The sequence below is a fragment of the Cucurbita pepo genome, chromosome 2, assembly GCF_057944985.1.
Source record: "Cucurbita pepo subsp. pepo isolate OVF chromosome 2, ASM5794498v1, whole genome shotgun sequence".
Lineage (NCBI taxonomy): Eukaryota > Viridiplantae > Streptophyta > Magnoliopsida > Cucurbitales > Cucurbitaceae > Cucurbita > Cucurbita pepo.
In genome coordinates, this window is record NC_141799.1 from 4,701,892 (window position 1) to 4,720,657 (window position 18,766).

Genomic DNA, 18,766 nt, shown 5'->3' on the forward strand with positions numbered 1-18,766 from the left:
AATCAACCAAAGAAGCACGAACACGTATCTTTATTGACAAAAGCCTTAAATAAGTAGCGTCTCGATGCTCTCGAGAGTGGTGAACCGCTATCTATATGGTTTTCCTTACTTGATTCGATGCAGTTCTAGCAACTCAAACCGCTATAATTTTACTGTGGTTAAAAGTCTTGATTAGAAAGGTAAAAAAGTGGATCAAGGTAAAATAATGCACCATTATGCTTAGCTTGTGGTAATTTAAAGCAATTAAAGGTGTAGTTGACGATTTAAATAAGGATATAAAGCCAATATCCTTAAAAAAACAAAAGAACAAAAGAAAATTCCATACATTAGTGTCGGTACATTCAATCTTATATGTTTGTTTTAATGTTTCAAAAATTTTGGATTTTTGTTAGTTTTGTTTTGTTCATTTCGGCGTCCCGTTACAGGTCTATGTAAGCTTTTTGTCCAACACGTAACACGTTGAGGTGTTCAATTGGGTATGTAAGGAAGATATTCATATCAGTGTGGTGCTATTCCCAACACGTTTTAATGGTTAGTTACCGTTTGGACTCAAGTGATGTCGAGCTAAACTAGGGTAGTATTACACACATCGATAGCGAAAATGGGTCTCGATATTCATGGAATTATTCAATTTTTACCTGATCCAAAAGCTTGAAAATGTACTATTGAATTCATTGTTCGACACTGGTCGTGATGTAAACTAAGCTCGATCTAAAACTTCATCTCAAGGGAGTACGCGAGTTGGGTTGAAAAAATTTATGGTTGGTTGGATAAATAATCCAAGCAACCCGAATAAAGTTCACAACCCAACCCTCTATTTTCAGGTTGGGTTGGATTGTCGAGTTGTTTTTTTTAATTATTAAAAAAAATTCCACGTACCCACAATTACATTAATAACTAAAATTTCATAAAATTCAAACATCAATACAACTCATCACTAACAACAGTTATAAACGTTAAATATTTTTAATATTTTTAAAAAGTATTTTAGTGTAACGTCGCCAAAAAAAACACTAACCCACAAATCGAATCGAATCTTTCCGTTTTTAAAAATTCAATCCAACCCAAACCGAGAAAAACCCAACTCAACCTAACCATTATGGATTCGGGTTGGGTAGGCTAAGTTGGTCGGGTTATCGAGTCACATGAATACTCCCATTTCATATTGTCGGTAACTCGAACAGAATTCAAATAATTTAAACGTATATTTAATAATTTGAAGAGAGAGAATGTAATTCATAGGGTAAAGAAGAAGCCTCCAAAAAGAGACCAAAGAATGAATTGAGATATCAACAACTTCTTCCACCACCATTACTACAAGACAGAAAATTAAAAAAATAAAAAATAAATAAATAAAATAAAAAAAGTAATAAAATTCTTGTCCTCCAATGGACGCAAAGAAAAGTAATTATTTATTAAATAAATACAAAAATTAATATAATTATAAACCCATTAGTGGCAGGCTTTTCTGTTAGATCTCAACAACAGAGACAAAAATTAATAATAATAATATATTTATATCATAATTTTAATTTTCTTAAATTTTATTTAATCTATTTATATATTTTTAGGTGACATTTTATTTTCAATTAACAACCCTTTTTTATTTTTTCATTTATTAATTAAAATGAGAAAATACTCATAAAAAATTTAAAATTTCATAATATATATTTTTTATAGTTATTTGTGGTGGTTAGGGGCAGTTTCTACCGTCCCGTCACAGCAATTTAACTTGTTTATACCGTAAGAGTTATGTTTATAGAGCTTTTTTCTATCTAAAACTTAACGTTTTAGCTGTTGGATGATGGAAGTCCCACATAGGCTAATTGAGAGAATGATCATTGGTTTAGGAGTGAGGAATACTTACTCTATTATTACTAGGCCTTTTGGGCATGAACCAAAGTCATGAGAACTTATGCTCAAAGTGGACAATATCATACCGGTATTGTGGAGAGTCGTGTTGGTCTAAGATTAGCTATTTTGTATAAGTTAGTGTATTATTTATTACAAGTCACATGCTTCCCATCTTGTTCCCCAAAAACCTGATTTCAAAAAATTTGAGTGTCCTCCTCCATTGATAAGAGTGAAAGAAGAAGGCCAGGAATCCGTGCTTTTCTCTACCAAACAAGAACAACCCATTAAAATCTCTGCTCAAAACTCCAATTCCTTGGTTCTAGATACGTTTTTTTTAACCAATTTACACTCAAATCTTTACTCACCAGAACCCCATTGCCCTTTTCTCTTCTCTCTCTCAGAGCTCATCAATCTTTCCTGCTCGTTCAAGCAAGCGGCTGCAGTGCACACAAATAATCGTTAGCTTTAAATGCAATTTATGGCCCCACAACTATATGCTTGAGTCCTTTTTTGCCTATCTTTCTTCTTCAAATATTGTGTTGTTCTTCTGTTTCTGTTGGCTTCATTCCCTCTCCCCATGTCTTAGATTCTTCCATTTTCAAGATTTGAGTGATTTAACTCTTCTGGGTCTGTAGTTTTTGGGGGTTTTTGTTTTGTTTTGTTTTGTTTTTTTCACCCCCTTTTGGATTTGGTTTATGATCCATCATCCAGGGTGTTGGTGATGAACTGGGTGTTATAGATTGTGGGGTGAGTAACTAGAGGCTATAATGGTTGGACCTGCTATTAATGTAAGGACCCGTTTGTCCTTCTCCGACGTTAACGGCGGAGAGGAGCTTTGTCTTACCAGTGCTCCGACGAGCATTGCTGGCTCTGAGTGCGGTGGCATTGAGTTCACTAAAGAGGACGTTGAGGCTTTGTTGAATGAGAAGCTTAAAAGGAAGGATAGGTTTAATCTAAAGGTCAGTCCCTCCTTTTCAGCGGTTAAGGTAATTCAGAGATGAACACCATTTTGTCTTGCTTTTTTCTTTTTTACATTATCAGATCAGTTAAAAGGGTTGATGGAATTTGAGAAACTGTTTGTGGGGATTGCATTTTGATGAGACCATTTTGTTGGGTTTTCAGGAAAAATGTGATAACATGGTGGAATACATTAAAAGGCTTAAACTCTGCATCAAATGGTTCCAAGAGCTTGAGTATAGCTACTTATTAGAGCAGAGGAAGCTACAAGATGAGCTAGAAACCTCTGAGATCAAGTCCAGTGAAATGGGTATCTCCAAGATCTCATGTTCTTGGTGTTTGATATCATTTCCAACCCATTGATTTATATTGACTTTCTTTTGTGATTATTAGAGATGATAGTGAAGAACAAGGAAGAGGAATTGAATTCTATCATTGTAGAACTTAGAAAGAACAATGCATTTTTGCGAGAGAAATTCACACAAGAAGAATCTGAGAAGTTGGTAAGCTTTTAATCGAGATGTCGTGTATGAACGATGAAATAAATGGGAGTTTGGTGTGTTGACTTAAGATTTGAGTATCATTGTCAGGCTGCAGTAGAGTCTCTCACCAAGGAGAAAGAGGCTAGGCTTATAATGGAGAGGTCACAGGCTTCGATCTCTGAGGAGCTTGCAAGGGCTCAACGTGAGCTTTCGAGTGCGAATCAAAAGGTAAAATCGAAAATAGACTAATTGGTGTGCTTAACACAACAAATGTTTTGACCTCGACTCATGGGAATTCTGCAGCTATCGTCTCTTAATGAGATGTACAAGAGGTTGCAGGATTACATTACGAGTTTACAACAATATAATGGCAAACTTCATACCGAGCTTTCGACTGCTGAGGATGACCTCAAACGAGTAGAGAAAGAAAAAGCTGCCATGGTAGAGGATCTCAGTATGATCAAGGGCGAACTTGCATTGTCTAAAGTGAGTTCTTTTTCTACGAGTAGACTTGCGTTTTTACTTACGGATATCAGTCCGTTCTGAATCATCATTGTCTATATTGCGAGTATAGGCTTCTCAAGACGAGGCATTAAAGCAGAAGGATGCTATGCTGAATGAAGTTACGTGTTTAAGACGAGAAATACAACAGGTTAGAGACGATCGAGATCGTCAACTCTCTCTGGTGCAGACTTTGACAGATGAAGTAGAGAATTGCAGGGAGTCAGCAGAAAAATACTGTGAGGAGCTGGATGAAATGAAGGCAAAAGCAAATGAATTAGAGGTTCGTACATTGATGTTCATTGTTCCCATTTTTTGTATAGATCTTTAAGCTTGAATTCGAGTTCTTTTTTGCAGGCAAGATGTTCTTCACAAAGCATTGAACTAAAAACATTGCAAAATCATCTAGCTGCTGCTGAAAACAAGCTGCAGGTGATGATAAACAACCTTAAAGACATCAAAATAGTGATTTTACTCTGCAAATGTTGTCTTTGACATTAAAATGATGAACTGACCAAGTTGGATGATAAATCTTTTGGCATGCTGTTCTTCTAGGTCTCTGATCTAACTGCAATGGAGACGATGCACGAATTCGAAGATCAACGGAGACTCGTAAGTGAGTTACTAGCACGGCTCGGAGATGCAGAAACTAAGCTAATGGAAGGAGAGATGCTTCGAAAGAAACTGCATAATACCATATTGGTAATCCCTCGTTGCATAAACATTGTATTAGCTGCTGTACTGTTGTTTTTTTATTCATTGAGCTCTTTTTGTAATGCAGGAATTGAAAGGGAACATTCGTGTATTCTGTCGAGTGCGACCTTTGTTACCTGATGAACGTTCTAGCCCCGAAGGAAATTTCATCTCGTACCCGTCATCAGTCGAATCGCTTGGACGAGGAATCAATCTGGTGCAAAATGGTATACTTTTTACTGATAATATTCAAGCCCACCAAGTTACTTCCATATGATACATTTGTTAGGAATCACGGATCTCCCAACAATCCTCCCCTGAGGCCTATGGAGCCCTCGAACATCCTCCCTTTAATTGAGGCTCGACTCCTTTGGAGTCCACGAACAAAGTGCAACCTTTGTTCGACATCGACACTTGAGTCACTTTTGACTACACCTTCAAGGCTCACAACTTCTTTGTTCGACATTTGAGGATTCTATTGACATGATTAAGTTAAGGGCATAGCTCTGATACCATGTTAGGAATCACGACTCTCCACAATGGTATGATATTGTCCACTTTGAGCAAAAGCTCTCTTGACTTTGCTTTGGGCTTCCCCGAAAGGTCTCATACCCATACCAATGGAGATGTATACCCATGATCATCCTCTAAATTAGCCAACCTGGGACTCCATCCCAACAATCCTCAACAATACATTGCCCTCCAGCTCTCTTTATTCGAACTGATATCAGTAAATAAAGCTTCTACCATGCTTATATATTGTCAGGGCAACGACATTCTTTCACGTACGACAAGGTTTTTGCACCGGAAGCAACACAGGAAGACGTCTTTGTAGAGATTTCCCAGCTTGTACAAAGCGCCCTCGACGGTTATAAGGTAATACATGACACCATAGTCTTTACTCCCATATTTTGGCTTATTTACAAGTTCTTTGGTAAATGTTATTTCTTTTAGGTTTGTATATTTGCGTACGGTCAAACGGGTTCGGGAAAAACGTATACAATGATGGGTAAAACAGGGTTTCTAGAGGAGAAGGGACTGATACCTCGATCATTGGAACAAATATTTCAAACCAGGCAGTCTCTTCAACCTCAGGGTTGGAAATATGATATGCAGGTGAGAGATACATTATACTATTTGAGTATATGTTGTGTCTTTTCTGTTGTCATGTTCTAAGACATCTTTGTTGAACTTCTTATCGTTCTATAGGTATCGATGTTGGAGATATACAACGAAACGATCCATGATTTACTATCATCAAACCGATCAGCTCCAGATGTGGTACGAGCAGAAAATGGTTCTCCTTTGAAGCCATACTCGATCAAACACGATGCAAATGGGAACACACAAGTGTCTGATCTTACAGTTGTTGATGTTCGTAGCGCCAAGGAGGTCTCGTTTCTATTACAGGAAGCTTCTCGGAGCAGGTACCAATAGTTTCCTCATTTCCACTCGTATCGACTTGTACTAATGCTCGAGTTGTTGATGTAGCTATAACACTTTTTGATTAGTACGTTATGTTTTTACGAGTAACGATAGTGAAAACGCATTGCATTTTCTCCTTAGATCCGTTGGCAAAACCCAAATGAACGAGCAATCATCGAGAAGTCATTTTGTGTTCACTCTTAAAATATCTGGTGTCAACGAGGTAAAATATGGTTGGTCGCCGTTTATGTTTTAACATGTCGTGGTTCTTCTCTACTGCCATGTTTCCATAGATTCATTCTCCTTTTGCATCTGGTAGAGTACTGATCAACAAGTACAAGGCGTTTTGAATTTGATTGATCTTGCTGGGAGCGAGCGTCTTTCCAAGAGCGGATCGACGGGGGAACGACTGAAAGAAACCCAAGTAAATGATCATTACTATCATATTTTTGTTTTAAACTTGTTTCGTTATTCAAATTCCGCTCTTAATCCTTTATTTTCTTCATTACAATCAGGCCATAAATCGAAGTTTATCGTCTTTGAGTGATGTTATATTTGCTTTGGCAAAGAAGGAAGAACATGTGCCATTTAGAAACTCAAAGCTTACATATCTTCTTCAGGTACTTCTTGTTGATTTCTCTGTTTGACATTTATTATACAATCATTCTAACTTTCTGATGGTTAACCAGCCTTGTCTCGGTGGAGATTCGAAGACGTTGATGTTTGTAAATATCTCTCCCGATTCCTCCTCGGCTAACGAGTCGCTCTGCTCGCTTCGCTTTGCTGCACGAGTCAATGCTTGCGAGATCGGTACTCCTCGGCGTCTAACCATTACACGACCTTAAGGTTTATGCTTGAGCCTTGCTTTTACATTGGCAAATCAGCTATCTGATAATTGAATATGAGGATGATTATGACTTAGGCTTAGTTGTATAGCAAAAGAGATCTGATTGTATTAATGAAAGCAAGATTTTTTTTCCCAATTCTTGTGCCAAGCAGGCTGTAAATGATCCTTCTTGCTACGAGCAGATATTATCATCTTTGGGCTTTCGCTTTCGGGTTTCCCTTCAAGTTGTTAAAACGCATTTCCTAGGAATAGGTTTCCACACCCTTGTAAAGAATGTTTCGTTCTCCTCCCCAACTGATGTGGGATCTCGCATCCACCCCCTTCGAGGCCCAACGTCCTCGCTGGTACTCGTTCCCATCTCCAATTGACGTGGAACCCCCCAAATCCACCCCCTTCGGGGCCCAGCGTCTTTGTTGGCACACTATTTCGTGTCTCACAATCTACCCCCTAGGGCCCAGTGTCCTTGCTGGTACTCATTACCTTCTCCAATCAATGTGCGAGCCTCCAAATCCACCACAATTTGGGGCCCAGCGTCCTTGCTGTGTCCACACCCCTTCGGGCCTCAGCTTTCTCACTGGCACATCGCCCGGTATTTGACTCAGATACCATTTGTAACGGCCCCAACTCACCACTAGCAATATTGCCCTCTTTAGGCTTTCCCTTTCGGGCTTCCCCTCAAGGTTTTAAAACGCGTCTTCTAGGGAGAGGTTTCTACACCCTTATAAAGAATGTTTCGTTCTCCTCCCCAACCGATGTGGAATCTCACACTTCTTGTTTGCCTGATTGATATCGTCCCCCATCCCGTTTAAGACAAAATCTAGATTGTTGAACTAAGATTAAACATCGTTACGCCACATTTATATATGGATGCAAAATCGAATCGAATTATAAACAAGAACAACAGAAGAACAGTGGAAAGAAAAAGGAAACTGATCCTTAATCTTCTCAAAAACTTCCACAGTTTATGCCATTCTATCCATAACTTCTTGAAGTATAGGCGTTGTCTGTTGATAGTAAGCTTCAGTTTCACTCAGATTCTTCTGCTTTGCTGCATCTTCAAGCTACAAACACACAAAACAAGAAACTTCAGCTTCAAGAATTGCAGATTTTTGTAAGCTTTTTTGTTCTTTACCTTTTCGAAGTTGTCGAATAATCGGTTTGCTAAATCGGTGAGAGGCTGCTTCTCACCGTCTTCCGCTGCCGAAATAACATTGTCGAAATCGTAGTACATGAACGTCGATTTGAGTCGAAGATACTTCCTCACATAATTCAAAGTATCTTTCCCAATCAAATCCGCCATAGCCATAAGATCAAACGCATATCTCTTCAATCTGTATTTTCTCCCTTCGGTCCCTATGTTAGCTATGTAAATCCCCGTCTTCAAAAACGATCGAGTACCCGTTTTCTCGTTCGCTATGTCTGTTACAAAGAATCCATCATGAACTACCAAACACCAAACGACTTTCAACTTGTTCTACGTGAAGAAACAGAAAGCTTACTGTTATAAACAGAAGGGATTGGCAGAGGGCCATCGAGCCAGTATTCGTTAGCAGAAGCGATCTCGACCGGTGCATTGCCAAAAAGAGCGACAGATGCGAGACTGGTAAGAGCCAATCTTCTTGTCAATGAGACTTCATGAGAGGAAACCTCCACTTGTTTCTCGAGATGCCCCATTATTTTCGATCTCTTACGAGTCTTTTGAAGCTTCGAAAGCTTGGGAATGGCGGAGAACTTCTCCGAGACACCGTTTAAGTTCGCAAGACGAGCCATTGATGCAAAGCTTTGAAGAGAAACGGAGGAATTTGGCAATAGAAAGAGGCAGAGCTTCTAATTCAGTTTATCCCTTTCCCCTTTTCTGGTGTCCTTTACAGTCCACTCAAAAGGATATCCTCATGGAGGTTATTTTGGTAATTTTGTCATGAAAAAAAAAAAACTAAAATTATTATTTTAAATAAGTCCTTAAAAATAAATTTCTAAAATACCTATTAAAAATAAAATTAAAATTTAGTCCTTTAATTACAAAATTAAAATTAAAATATTTGACCTTTTAGTCGATGATGTAATGTGTTCGTTGATATTTAATTTAATAATTTTTTTTGATTTATTATTTATAATATATAGTTGGAGTGTCTCAATCTTGATCCATCACCATATTCTAGTTTCTTAATAATATTATTATAAAACTTATATTCAATGTAAATAATATATCATTAAAGTCAAGTTAGAAAATGGACCGAACCGTTTCGACTCGTACGAAAACCGATTCCGACCGACCGACCGGCTCAGTAACCGGCAACCGTTTTATTTCTTACCCAAAATGTAACTCACGCGTTAGGATGACGTGTCTCTCCCACTCAATCCCCCAATACGGCCGAACACCTACCAACAATAATACGCTCCCAATCCCCAATCTTCAACGAATTTTATCGTCCCCAAATTTTTCATCTCCTTCAATTGCCCTAACCCTAATTCTGGTCCTCTGATTTTGCTTTCAATTATCATTCTGATCGGATTAGTAACGCTTTTTGTTGTTGTTGTTGTTGTTATTATTGTTTGAGAAAATGGTATCCCCTGAAAATTCCAATTGGTTGTTTGATTATGGTTTGATCGACGACATCCCCGTATCGGATGCGAATTTCCCAGTCACCAGTTCGAGCTTCTCGTGGGCTGTTCAACCCTTTGATGGCACCCATGATGTCGGGTAATCTTCAGATCTCTTTCGATTAAGCTCTTAAGCTTGTTTTTATTTTTTTCGTATCGAAAGCTAAATTAGGTTTTGTTTGCTTCGAATGGTGTTTTGTTTTTTGTGTTTCTTCCCGGGTTTTCGTGTACTTGCCGAATTATGGGAGGTGGAGTGGCCCTTTAATTGCCGTCCAGATTAATATTGGAGAAGATCTCAACCTGCTTTGGAACTTTTTGGATTGAGCTAGTAATGAGTTCGGACGTCCGAGTTTTATGACTGGAAAACTCTGAGGTTTTGAGGAAAATGGTTTATAGATACTACTGGTTCTGTTTGGTGAACTATTAGGTTGTTGACCGGATTGATTTAGTGTCCACAGGGGTGATTGGTGGGATTAACAAGACGTTGGGGGCGTGAATATACCAAGAACTATGTGTTGTTGTATTTTGGTAACAGTAAGATTGTAAGGATGATTGTGCGTCTTGGCTTTTAGGTTTATATGAATTTGAATAAATGGTAGTTTCTCTGTGAGGAAAGTTTCGTATGTTATGTTGAATTCCGGTGGCATGTAGAAAGATTTGTCTTTTACTTTTTTCGATATATTAATGTAAATTTTGTTGATGTTTAGTTCTTTTTCCTTGGACATGTTATTCTAGTGCGGAAATTGATGGGTCATCGGCAGATCTGGATGGTCGTCTAGAATCTGGCTCCAAGAAGAGGTACGAAACCTTTGTTATTACATTTTAATCTTGTCTGTTCAATAGAATCAGCCTTTTGACTCTTGGTAATATTTCTGCTTTGAAGTCTTTTCCATAACGATGATCTGGGAATCAATATCATTAGAAATATATTAGCTGTATTATTATTGGCACAAACAGCATGGTTTGATGGAGTCATAAGATCAGGATTTCTTGGGATTTTTTAATCGACTTTGTGCAAGCATTTTAGTTAGTCATTACTTGTACAGTGAGGTCTTTTCTAATTTAAAATTTCCAGAAATTTGTATCCAGTTTATGTTTTAATCGGCTCGAAACTAGGTTTACATTTTATCTTACCGCTGAAATTTAAGTCTATGTCATCTTTTACTCCGGTCACAGCACTTACGATGGTTACTCACTTGTCAGATATGTGTTAACTGAAGAGCATTCAGTTTTATGGCATGGATGGGAGGGAGTGATAAAGCTATGATTCTTCCTTTATTTGAACTCCAATGCAATTATATGTGAGAGTTCTAATAGGATTGTATGGAGATGATATGTAGGATATTAGTAATCGCATAGTAGTAATTAGATAGGGTGACTTAGTTATAAATAGAGGGAGATAGGGACTTTAGAGGGGAGATCATTTTAGTGGAATTGACCATTGTGGGACTCGAGAGCGAGTTTCCCATTCGAAAGGCTATAGTTATACTGTAATTTCCCTTTGATATTGCAATTTATTAGTATCTTGTGGTAAGTGTTTGGCATCTAATAAATTGTTTGTGGCTTTTTATTATAACTATATTACATCAAGCTGATTATTCGTATTGATATCGTATCTAGTGTCCTAATCAATGTGATTTAGTAAAAGGCTAAGGATCCATTTATTTATTTTACGTCCTTTTTCCGTTGTGAAATTTGGCTTACCATGTTAAGATGTTGAGTTGGTTTAACTAGGTGTAAATAGATATAGTAACAAATGAAACTAAAAGTGGGAAGGAAAATATGATATAGCATCAAATAAAGTACACTCGTTTTATGCTGCAGGGTCAGATCTGATTCATGTAGTGGATCAAGCTCCAAAGCATGTAGGGAAAAATTGCGGAGAGATAGGCTCAACGAGAAGTACTTCCTCGATCCCGAACCCCCCATTTATCTATGTTTATAACGATTTTCTGTTACCTCAACAAATCAAATTGTTATGTGCATCTCAAAACAGGTTTCTGACACTGGGCTCCATTTTGGAACCTGGAAGGACACCCAAAACCGACAAGGCTGCAATTTTAGTTGATGCTGTTCGAATGGTGAATCAGTTACGTAGCGAAGCCCAGAAACTAAAGGAATCAAATTCAAGTCTGCAGGATAAGATTAAAGAATTGAAGGTACGTCTATTTCGCTTTCTTGCCAAAGATGTGCCATTATATTAGCTCGCTTTGTTTGCTTTTGATGCATTTGAATGGAGAAGTCTGATAATAACATTTCATTTCTCGCAATCTTGTATAGGCCGAGAAGAACGAGCTTCGTGACGAGAAGCAGAGGCTGAAGGCCGACAAGGAGAAGCTAGAGCAGCAAGTGAAGTCCATGCATGCTCACCCTGCTGGCTTCTTACCTCCACCAATCCCCACATTTGCTGCTCAGAGTCAAGCTCCTGGCGGTAATAAGTTAGTTCCTTTCATTGGTTACCACCCAAGTGTAGCCATGTGGCAGTTCATGCCTCCTGCTGCAGTCGACACGTCACAGGACCACGTACTCCGGCCACCCGTCGCCTAACTCGGTGACCAGCTGAGGTTTCCTGTAAAATTCCACTGGCAGCATCTGGTTGCTTGGGAATTTATCCTTAACTTCAACATTTATTCTGTCATTGTCGAGCAATATATATTAGTATTGGTAGTTTGTAGGGTTGTCAATTGTTTTTGGGACTGACTATCTTATGTGTCATTGGATACTTGAAAGAAGAACAAGTAGTATTTTGTAATTGTAAATGTGATTTGAGTGATTTGTATTGACTCTCTCCATTCCATGCCCTTTCCGCGTTCTCCGATGGTGAATGGTGAAGTTGGGGAAGCCATTTCCACCGATCTTTAGCCCTTGCACACTACGTATAATTGAAGTGTGCCACTCGGCCCACTTGATTATCACCCTACTAGCTATGTTCTACACACTTGACCATCAGCATGACTGTGTCACTCGGCCCACTTGATCGTCACCCTATTAGTCAAGTCGTGTCTCGAGATTGAGATTAGACTTGGTGGGCTATTAAGGCTTAAACTCATCTCCTCCAAGCCCTTTATTATTCTAATAGTTCTTCTCGTATTAGTATTAACGTACTAATACACATACTCGAAGAAAATAAGAATCAAAATGATATTTTCACAAACATTTTAAAGTCCACCAATTTTAAAGAGTAAAATTAGATTTCTCTTCTTTCAAAGAAAAAGAAAAATAAAAATTCAAACTTGGATTGCCTATTATTTCTAAGACGTATGAGAAAAGTTCTCCAAATGGAATAGAACTCGTCCAAATTAAGTTCCAATTGCTGGTTTTATTATTGCAATTTGTGAACAACACAATCAATTCAAACATACAAGGCTGTTTTGGTTTGAAAAGGTAAACCTTGCGATTTCAATAATATCATAAAAGACTTAAGACTAAGACTCTATCAATCTCCCAGAGATTTAAACAGGATCAAGGACAATATAGTCTCCGTTCCATTCCAACTAACGGGGAGAAATCACTCTCCGGTCCTTCTCTATTACCCAGATAGGGATCCTCTAATCTCATTCAAGGAAAATCCCCACCAATTAAATGAAACTCGAAACTCTAAACTCGAAAGTCATGAAAAGAGAATCCAAAGAGAAAATGGAACACATCTCAGAGGCGGCAGCAACAACATAAATGCTCATGTCCACTGCAAACACAGTGAATCACATTCAAATGAACCATAATTTCACATCAACTCAGCGCAGCAGCTTTAATGGCAATTCTCTATTATTTACATTATAAGACAGCCAGTTGGAGAAGACATAATTTAGCTCTGTCATTTACAAAGGAACCATTAAATGAAACGCCATTAAAACACCTTATCTACACTTCACCCATTAATGAAACTTCCAACAGAAATAAAAGAATAAACTGCAAACCAGAGAGTCGACCAAAGTTCCTATTATTCCTTACCTCTCTAATCAAACAAATCACATATGCCTTCAAAATCATCCTCCACCTCCACGCCACTTTCATGGTTATTTACAGACTTGGGTTGACAACACTCCATGCTTAAGCTCTCTGTACAATTATTTACATTATCGAGCTCGGGATGCGACGACCTTGGGCCTTCATAGCCATTTACAACACCCTTGGTTTCTGTCACCATTTTGTAACCATGCTTACCCGTTCCTTTAGGTCCGTTGCTGATAACCGACCCATCGGGACTCGCATCGTTCCTCCTTGATTGCCTTCCATTTTCAAATAGGTCGGACTTCTGGTGTAGCAATAGTTGGTCACTGTTCCTATTTAAAGACCTGAATTTCAGAGGAGTAATTTGATAAGAAACAAAAATCAGGTGTCGTGCGATAGCGATAGCAGGCGTTCTGTTCATATATAATCTACGACGACGTTGAGCTCATCATCAAAGCATAAAAGATTACGTTCATCGACATATCTAAAATTTACCTCACCTTGTCTGTGAGATTTTAGGTGACTGAAGATGGTTAAAAACTGGAACTAGGTCCTTCGACCGAGCTTCAACCATACGAGTCGGGATCCTTTCAATTTCGGTTTCTCCTAGTTGATCTGTTTCATCACCTTTGACACCATCTCTTGCCATCACTTGAAAATATATCTGTTCATCAATAAAAAAAGGAATGCAGGAATGTAAATATCAAACAAATGAGACATATATCTTGAAGAGATACGAGTCAAACAGCAAGTACCTCGGGTTTTGTCCACAGCGGAGTACGGTCAGCATGCATCTGCAGTTCCGCTTCCGAGATATACAAGTGGTGTTGTTCCTCCGTGCAAGTCTTTGCCTTCGAGACAGTGCCACTAGCTTCAAGAACAATAGGCTTTCCATTCATTTCTCCACAGTAATTTTTATTGCAATCTAAAGCTCCATTGTCACCGTATATGTCAACGTTATTATCTCGGGCCCTACGGTTTTGTTTCTGAGAAATATTCCATTTCTGAACTGCTTCAACTGCTACTCTTGCATCGAACTCAGGAACTAAGTCGAGAGCTGTGCTGGATATCGGTAAAGCTATGGCTGAATCTAAACCCACTCGCAACACGTACTGTATCATACTTCCAGTTGGAGTAAAAACTAATATGTGGTACCTAGCCTCGGACGATCCATGGTCCACAGGAAAAGCATTTCCCTTGCAGTTGTGGAAAGCTGAAGCGATAGCTCCCGTAACAGAACCGATTCTACCCGTAGCAGCAGCTGCAGCACTACTAACAGTGCCTCGCCAGCCATTACTTCCATGATGTATTCTACTAACAGCAGAAAGCGTCATCGGACCTCCAGTAGCACATTCATTCTGCTTACGAGGCATGTGTAAACCAGAATCGACCAACCGAACGGTTTGTCTTGCGGGAACTACTAACCCATCAGTTCTGATAGCAGAACTAGTAGATGGGAAATTCACCTGTCCTCCAGCAGGGTTTATAGCAAAGAGATGACTCGTCCCTCTGGACGAACTAATCATGATCCAGTTGCTATCATAGCTGAAACTGATGTCTTGTATGACCTGATAATAGATCGAAAAACACGATTACGACACTGAAAACGTCACAACAATGAAATAAAATTGCATTCCTCTTACTGCATTAGTGAAGCCTCGTTGGAGTCTGTAGAGATGGCGATAAGACGCACCAGTACTAGACACAGGTGAATTCGAACTCGAACTCGGCGTAAGGTTGAAAACATTTATGTTATGACCCTGAATAGAAGCTGTCACCAAGATGGTGCCGCTCGGATCAAAGCATAAAGCAGAAATAGGGCTCTTATGAGCCCGAAACTGCGTGATAACCGATTTGCTGATAATGTCTTTCACAATAACCTGATATCGAAAAGCACGAGATGTTATCACTTTAAATCTTTTTACCATCATAGCTAAATCAATTCAATTGCATAATCAATACTCAATCAGAGAAAACACAGACCATTCCAACACTATCTGCATCAGCCACATGATCTTTAAGATATCCAATACCATTCAAACCATGAGCTCCAGGTTGATGAGAATTGTTGCTATCGGGCAAGAGCTCCGAGTAATATCTCGATAGCTTCTTAATACCCTTATCACCGATGGTAACAAGGCCAGCTGCAAGTTGCTTACTCGATTCCTTCGCATAGTGAGCAACTAAACTTCCATTCAAAGAAGAATGAGATAAACTAGCAGAAGGTTTTAAGTGTTGTGGTGTCACTCGCCCTACATTCGACGCGGTGATCGGACTTCCACTATAAGCCAGCCACCGGGGTCCCAACGCAAGAGGTCCATAACCGATACCTCCTCCAGAACCCGGAAATCCAGAAGCAACAGGATTTGTATGAATGATATGTTCTGTCTCCAAAGTTGTAGCATTGATGCAGTGTATCTGTGGGACAAAGAACTCAAATTCCCAACCAAACAGACTACATTTATGTTTAATGTTTTACAAGGACGAATAATAAGACTGCAGCTGCTCGAGTGAGCAAACGTACCTGTGTAACGAGAGAAATGGCAACAACCAGGGGACTGCATCTCACAGAATAAACAACCGATCTAAATTTGAGCTCGTGCACGTAGGTTTGAGATTTCAAGGAATAAAACCTAACAAAAGTAGGCATAAAACCGGCATCGGCTAGTTCCTGGACCTTTGGAACGGCTGCATTGCCAGAAGTTACTAATCGATCCTGAATTTTAAAACCAGCAGTAATGGAACCATAAGCAGAAAGCACCAGCAATGGTCTACTTTCTGTAAACTTATCACCCGATCTCATTGACGGTATTGGTCTGGGCAACACTTGCATGTACGAAACAGAACCATCGTAACGAGAAACCAGGTCTTGGACATTATTTGCTTCCTCAACGTCCCAAACCTGGAAACCCGAACGATAACCTAACAGAAGAACCGATCGAACGACATTGTCGTCCCATTCTAACTTGTCAAAACCAGCCCAGTTCACCTTTATCATATAACAATGAAACTAAGAATCAATAATCACCCATTTATCCAGAGAAAAACAAGAACAAAATGAAAAGGTGCTAACATCATACCGATCGAAATACAAAAAATTGGCAAGAATTACCAAATTTCTGAAACCATCAAGAACTTAGAGATTAGAACTCCTTTGTCAAATCAAGAACAGTACAAGGATGGGCTACAACGCTCATAATAAAGTGACTACACATTCCACAAACACAATTACATCGAATAACAGAGCTGCAAATGTTGGAAAAGATCCAGCAGGACATGCGTGACGACAGAACACGTTTAAATTCTTGTTGTTCATGCAAGATAAGCAATTTTCTTCCAAATATAAGGCAACTAAAACCTTGTTTTTATTAGGAAATTACAAATACACACTGAAAAACGCTACTTAAACCACAAAATTCATATGGGTTCAGCAGAAATCATCATTATTCCAACAAATTTAATGAAGAAAGCAGCAATTCATGACAATTCCAAGTATTTGAAGTTCATCAAAGTCCACCACACACCTGGAAGCCATTTGCTTCATCATCCTTATCCACCAAAGAAGATGCCACTGATGCAGCGGACCGTGCCACAGTCGAAGCACCAGCAGAAACAATCTTCATGTAACTAGAAAAAGCACGAAACGAACTTGATATGAACTCATGAGCACGCCCAGAGCGCGGTACGGTTCCCTGTTGTTTTACAGCTCTATCATTCCCCATCCCCAGAATCGAAGTGCAAAATAATCTCCAAATTCCACTCTAATCATAACCCCACCCTGTTTCTTGTCAATCCCCAGCAATTACTAAAAGGAAAGAAACAGCCCCTCTAAATTTCAACACATTCAATTTCCAACTCTCCATCTGCTTCAATCATCAGCAATCATCAGACCCTTTTAAGAACTCACATAATCAACAGAAGAGAATTCCCAAATCAATGAAACTAAATCGCCTCAATTCTGATCATGAGTCATTTACACCAAGCAACGAAAAGGGTGCAAACCCAGTAAACAAAATCTCAATACCCACAAAAGGAATAGATAAAAGGAAGACGAAAAATCAAGGAACAACGATACGAAATTCGAAGTACCCTTTTTCTGTGCTGAAACGAACTTTTCGAACTCTTTTTAACTTCGCCAAAAGAATTGAAAATGAATCAAATAAAAACAGAAAGAAAGCTCAAATTTAAACAAGAAAATGAAACCCCAAAAGTTAAAACAATGAAATCAATCGATTTAGTTGAAAAAACAGATTCAGAAACCAGATTACAGCCAAGAAATCACCGGAAAATATCTAAAAAGCGAAGAATATAAGGGAAGAAAAGCGGTATTGGAGTATTTGGATAACGGAGAAGGAAGTATTTATCTTTGTTTCAGCAAATTAAAGCGTCTCTCTCACTATCTCTCTTCGAAAATTGTTTATATCTTAATTGCGAAATCAGGAGTTGGGGTTGGCTGCTCTCTTTTTTCTGCTGCTTTGGAAATTAAAAACCCTTCGCACGTCTCTTCCTTTTCTCAAGGCCATCAAATTCTCTCTCCAAAAAAATTTGTAACTTGTTGGCCAAGGGAAGGGGAGAAGCTTCACTACATTGTCTAATCAATGGAGGGCTGTGTGTTCAACTAATATATCTACACTATTTTATTTTCCGTTGACAATATAATAAACCCTCTTTAAATCAAGTCCATGTAGGGTCGATTACGACTCGGGTCGGTGTTTTAAGTTTATGAATGTAAACGTTAAGCTCGAGAGCTTAAGTCAAAAATTAGAAAACTATGTTTTAAAACGTGTTAGTTCGATGTTTTAAGTTTACGACTCAAGTAGATATTTCTCACTTTAGTCCCGTATCGTTGTTAGCTTCATAATTTTAAAACGCTTTTACTTCTGTAGAGAGTCTAGTGTTATTCTGATCAGTGTCTCTGTAACAACCCAGATCCACCGCTAGCAATATTGTCTTCTTTAGGCTTTCCCTCTCGGGCTTCCCGGTTTTAAAATGCGTCTCCTAAGAGAAGGTTTCCACACCCATATAAATGATAGTTTGTTCTCCTCCCAAACCAATGTGGACATCACAATCCACCGTTGTGATGTCCGTTGTGGAGGAGAACAAATCACCATTTATAAGGGTGAGCAGACGCGTTTTAAAGCCTTGAAGGGAAGCCCAAAGAGGACAATATTTTCGGGCAAGCCTAAAAATGACAATATCTGCTAACGGTGGATCTGGGTCGTTACAGTCTCGCACTATCTGGTGACTGGCTTAGATGCCCTCTTCATTATTTTATTAGCTAAATTACATGTTATTAATTTAAACCAATTATTTTGTTCCTTGTTATTAACATGTCAATAACAAAGGCTTATAATAAAGTTTGTATAATTATTTAGTCACAAGCAAAAAAAGAAAAAAAAAAAAAAAAACGATATAGTTATATGGGCCTAGAGGCCCAATTAGAACGAGGATTTGG

General features: G+C 38.7%; 4 protein-coding genes across 10 annotated transcripts; 2 read left to right on the forward strand and 2 right to left on the reverse strand.

Moving 5' to 3' along the window:
- The first annotated feature begins 2,028 nt into the window (after window positions 1–2,028).
- LOC111789229 (kinesin-like protein KIN-14M) lies at window positions 2,029–6,968 on the forward strand. Of its 3 annotated transcripts, none has more exons than XM_023669928.2 (16): window positions 2,029–2,840; window positions 2,977–3,121; window positions 3,205–3,314; window positions 3,402–3,521; window positions 3,597–3,779; window positions 3,868–4,077; window positions 4,152–4,226; window positions 4,350–4,496; window positions 4,576–4,714; window positions 5,254–5,363; window positions 5,442–5,603; window positions 5,697–5,914; window positions 6,054–6,135; window positions 6,232–6,336; window positions 6,428–6,532; window positions 6,602–6,968. In XM_023669928.2, the coding sequence occupies exons 1-16, from the start codon at window positions 2,622–2,624 to the stop codon at window positions 6,755–6,757; spliced, it is 2,286 nt and encodes a 761-aa protein (XP_023525696.2). In that variant the 5' UTR covers window positions 2,029–2,621; the 3' UTR covers window positions 6,758–6,968. The 3 variants fall into 3 exon arrangements, with proteins under 3 accessions (XP_023525696.2, XP_023525697.2, XP_086977381.1); XM_023669929.2 differs by having other exon boundaries at window positions 2,030–2,813; XM_087121255.1 differs by lacking the exon at window positions 2,029–2,840 and having other exon boundaries at window positions 3,022–3,146.
- A 632-nt stretch (window positions 6,969–7,600) lies between these two features.
- PNSL3 (PsbQ-like 1) lies at window positions 7,601–8,620 on the reverse strand. The gene is made up of 3 exons (XM_023669637.2): window positions 8,259–8,620; window positions 7,892–8,178; window positions 7,601–7,820 (listed from the first exon to the last, which is right to left on the reverse strand). Exons 1-3 carry the CDS (start codon window positions 8,527–8,529, stop codon window positions 7,722–7,724), a joined length of 657 nt encoding a protein of 218 aa, XP_023525405.2. The 5' UTR covers window positions 8,530–8,620; the 3' UTR covers window positions 7,601–7,721.
- A 503-nt stretch (window positions 8,621–9,123) lies between these two features.
- Window positions 9,124–12,138, forward strand: LOC111789094 (transcription factor ILR3). 2 transcript variants are annotated; one of them, XM_023669739.2, is made up of 5 exons: window positions 9,128–9,460; window positions 10,096–10,158; window positions 11,185–11,262; window positions 11,357–11,519; window positions 11,641–12,138. In XM_023669739.2, exons 1-5 carry the CDS (start codon window positions 9,321–9,323, stop codon window positions 11,905–11,907), a joined length of 711 nt encoding a protein of 236 aa, XP_023525507.1. In that variant the 5' UTR covers window positions 9,128–9,320; the 3' UTR covers window positions 11,908–12,138. The 2 variants fall into 2 exon arrangements, with proteins under 2 accessions (XP_086977858.1, XP_023525507.1); XM_087121732.1 differs by lacking the exon at window positions 11,185–11,262 and having other exon boundaries at window positions 9,124–9,460.
- A 944-nt stretch (window positions 12,139–13,082) lies between these two features.
- LOC111788659 (autophagy-related protein 18f) lies at window positions 13,083–17,872 on the reverse strand. Of its 4 annotated transcripts, none has more exons than XM_087121252.1 (8): window positions 16,836–17,867; window positions 16,392–16,430; window positions 15,836–16,300; window positions 15,295–15,729; window positions 14,955–15,191; window positions 14,067–14,879; window positions 13,812–13,975; window positions 13,083–13,655 (listed from the first exon to the last, which is right to left on the reverse strand). In XM_087121252.1, exons 1-8 carry the CDS (start codon window positions 17,031–17,033, stop codon window positions 13,316–13,318), a joined length of 2,691 nt encoding a protein of 896 aa, XP_086977378.1. In that variant the 5' UTR covers window positions 17,034–17,867; the 3' UTR covers window positions 13,083–13,315. The 4 variants fall into 4 exon arrangements, with proteins under 4 accessions (XP_086977378.1, XP_023524854.2, XP_086977380.1 ...); XM_087121253.1 differs by having other exon boundaries at window positions 13,516–13,655; window positions 13,807–13,975; window positions 16,836–17,872; XM_023669086.2 differs by lacking the exon at window positions 16,392–16,430.
- Window positions 17,873–18,766: the final 894 nt, after the last annotated feature.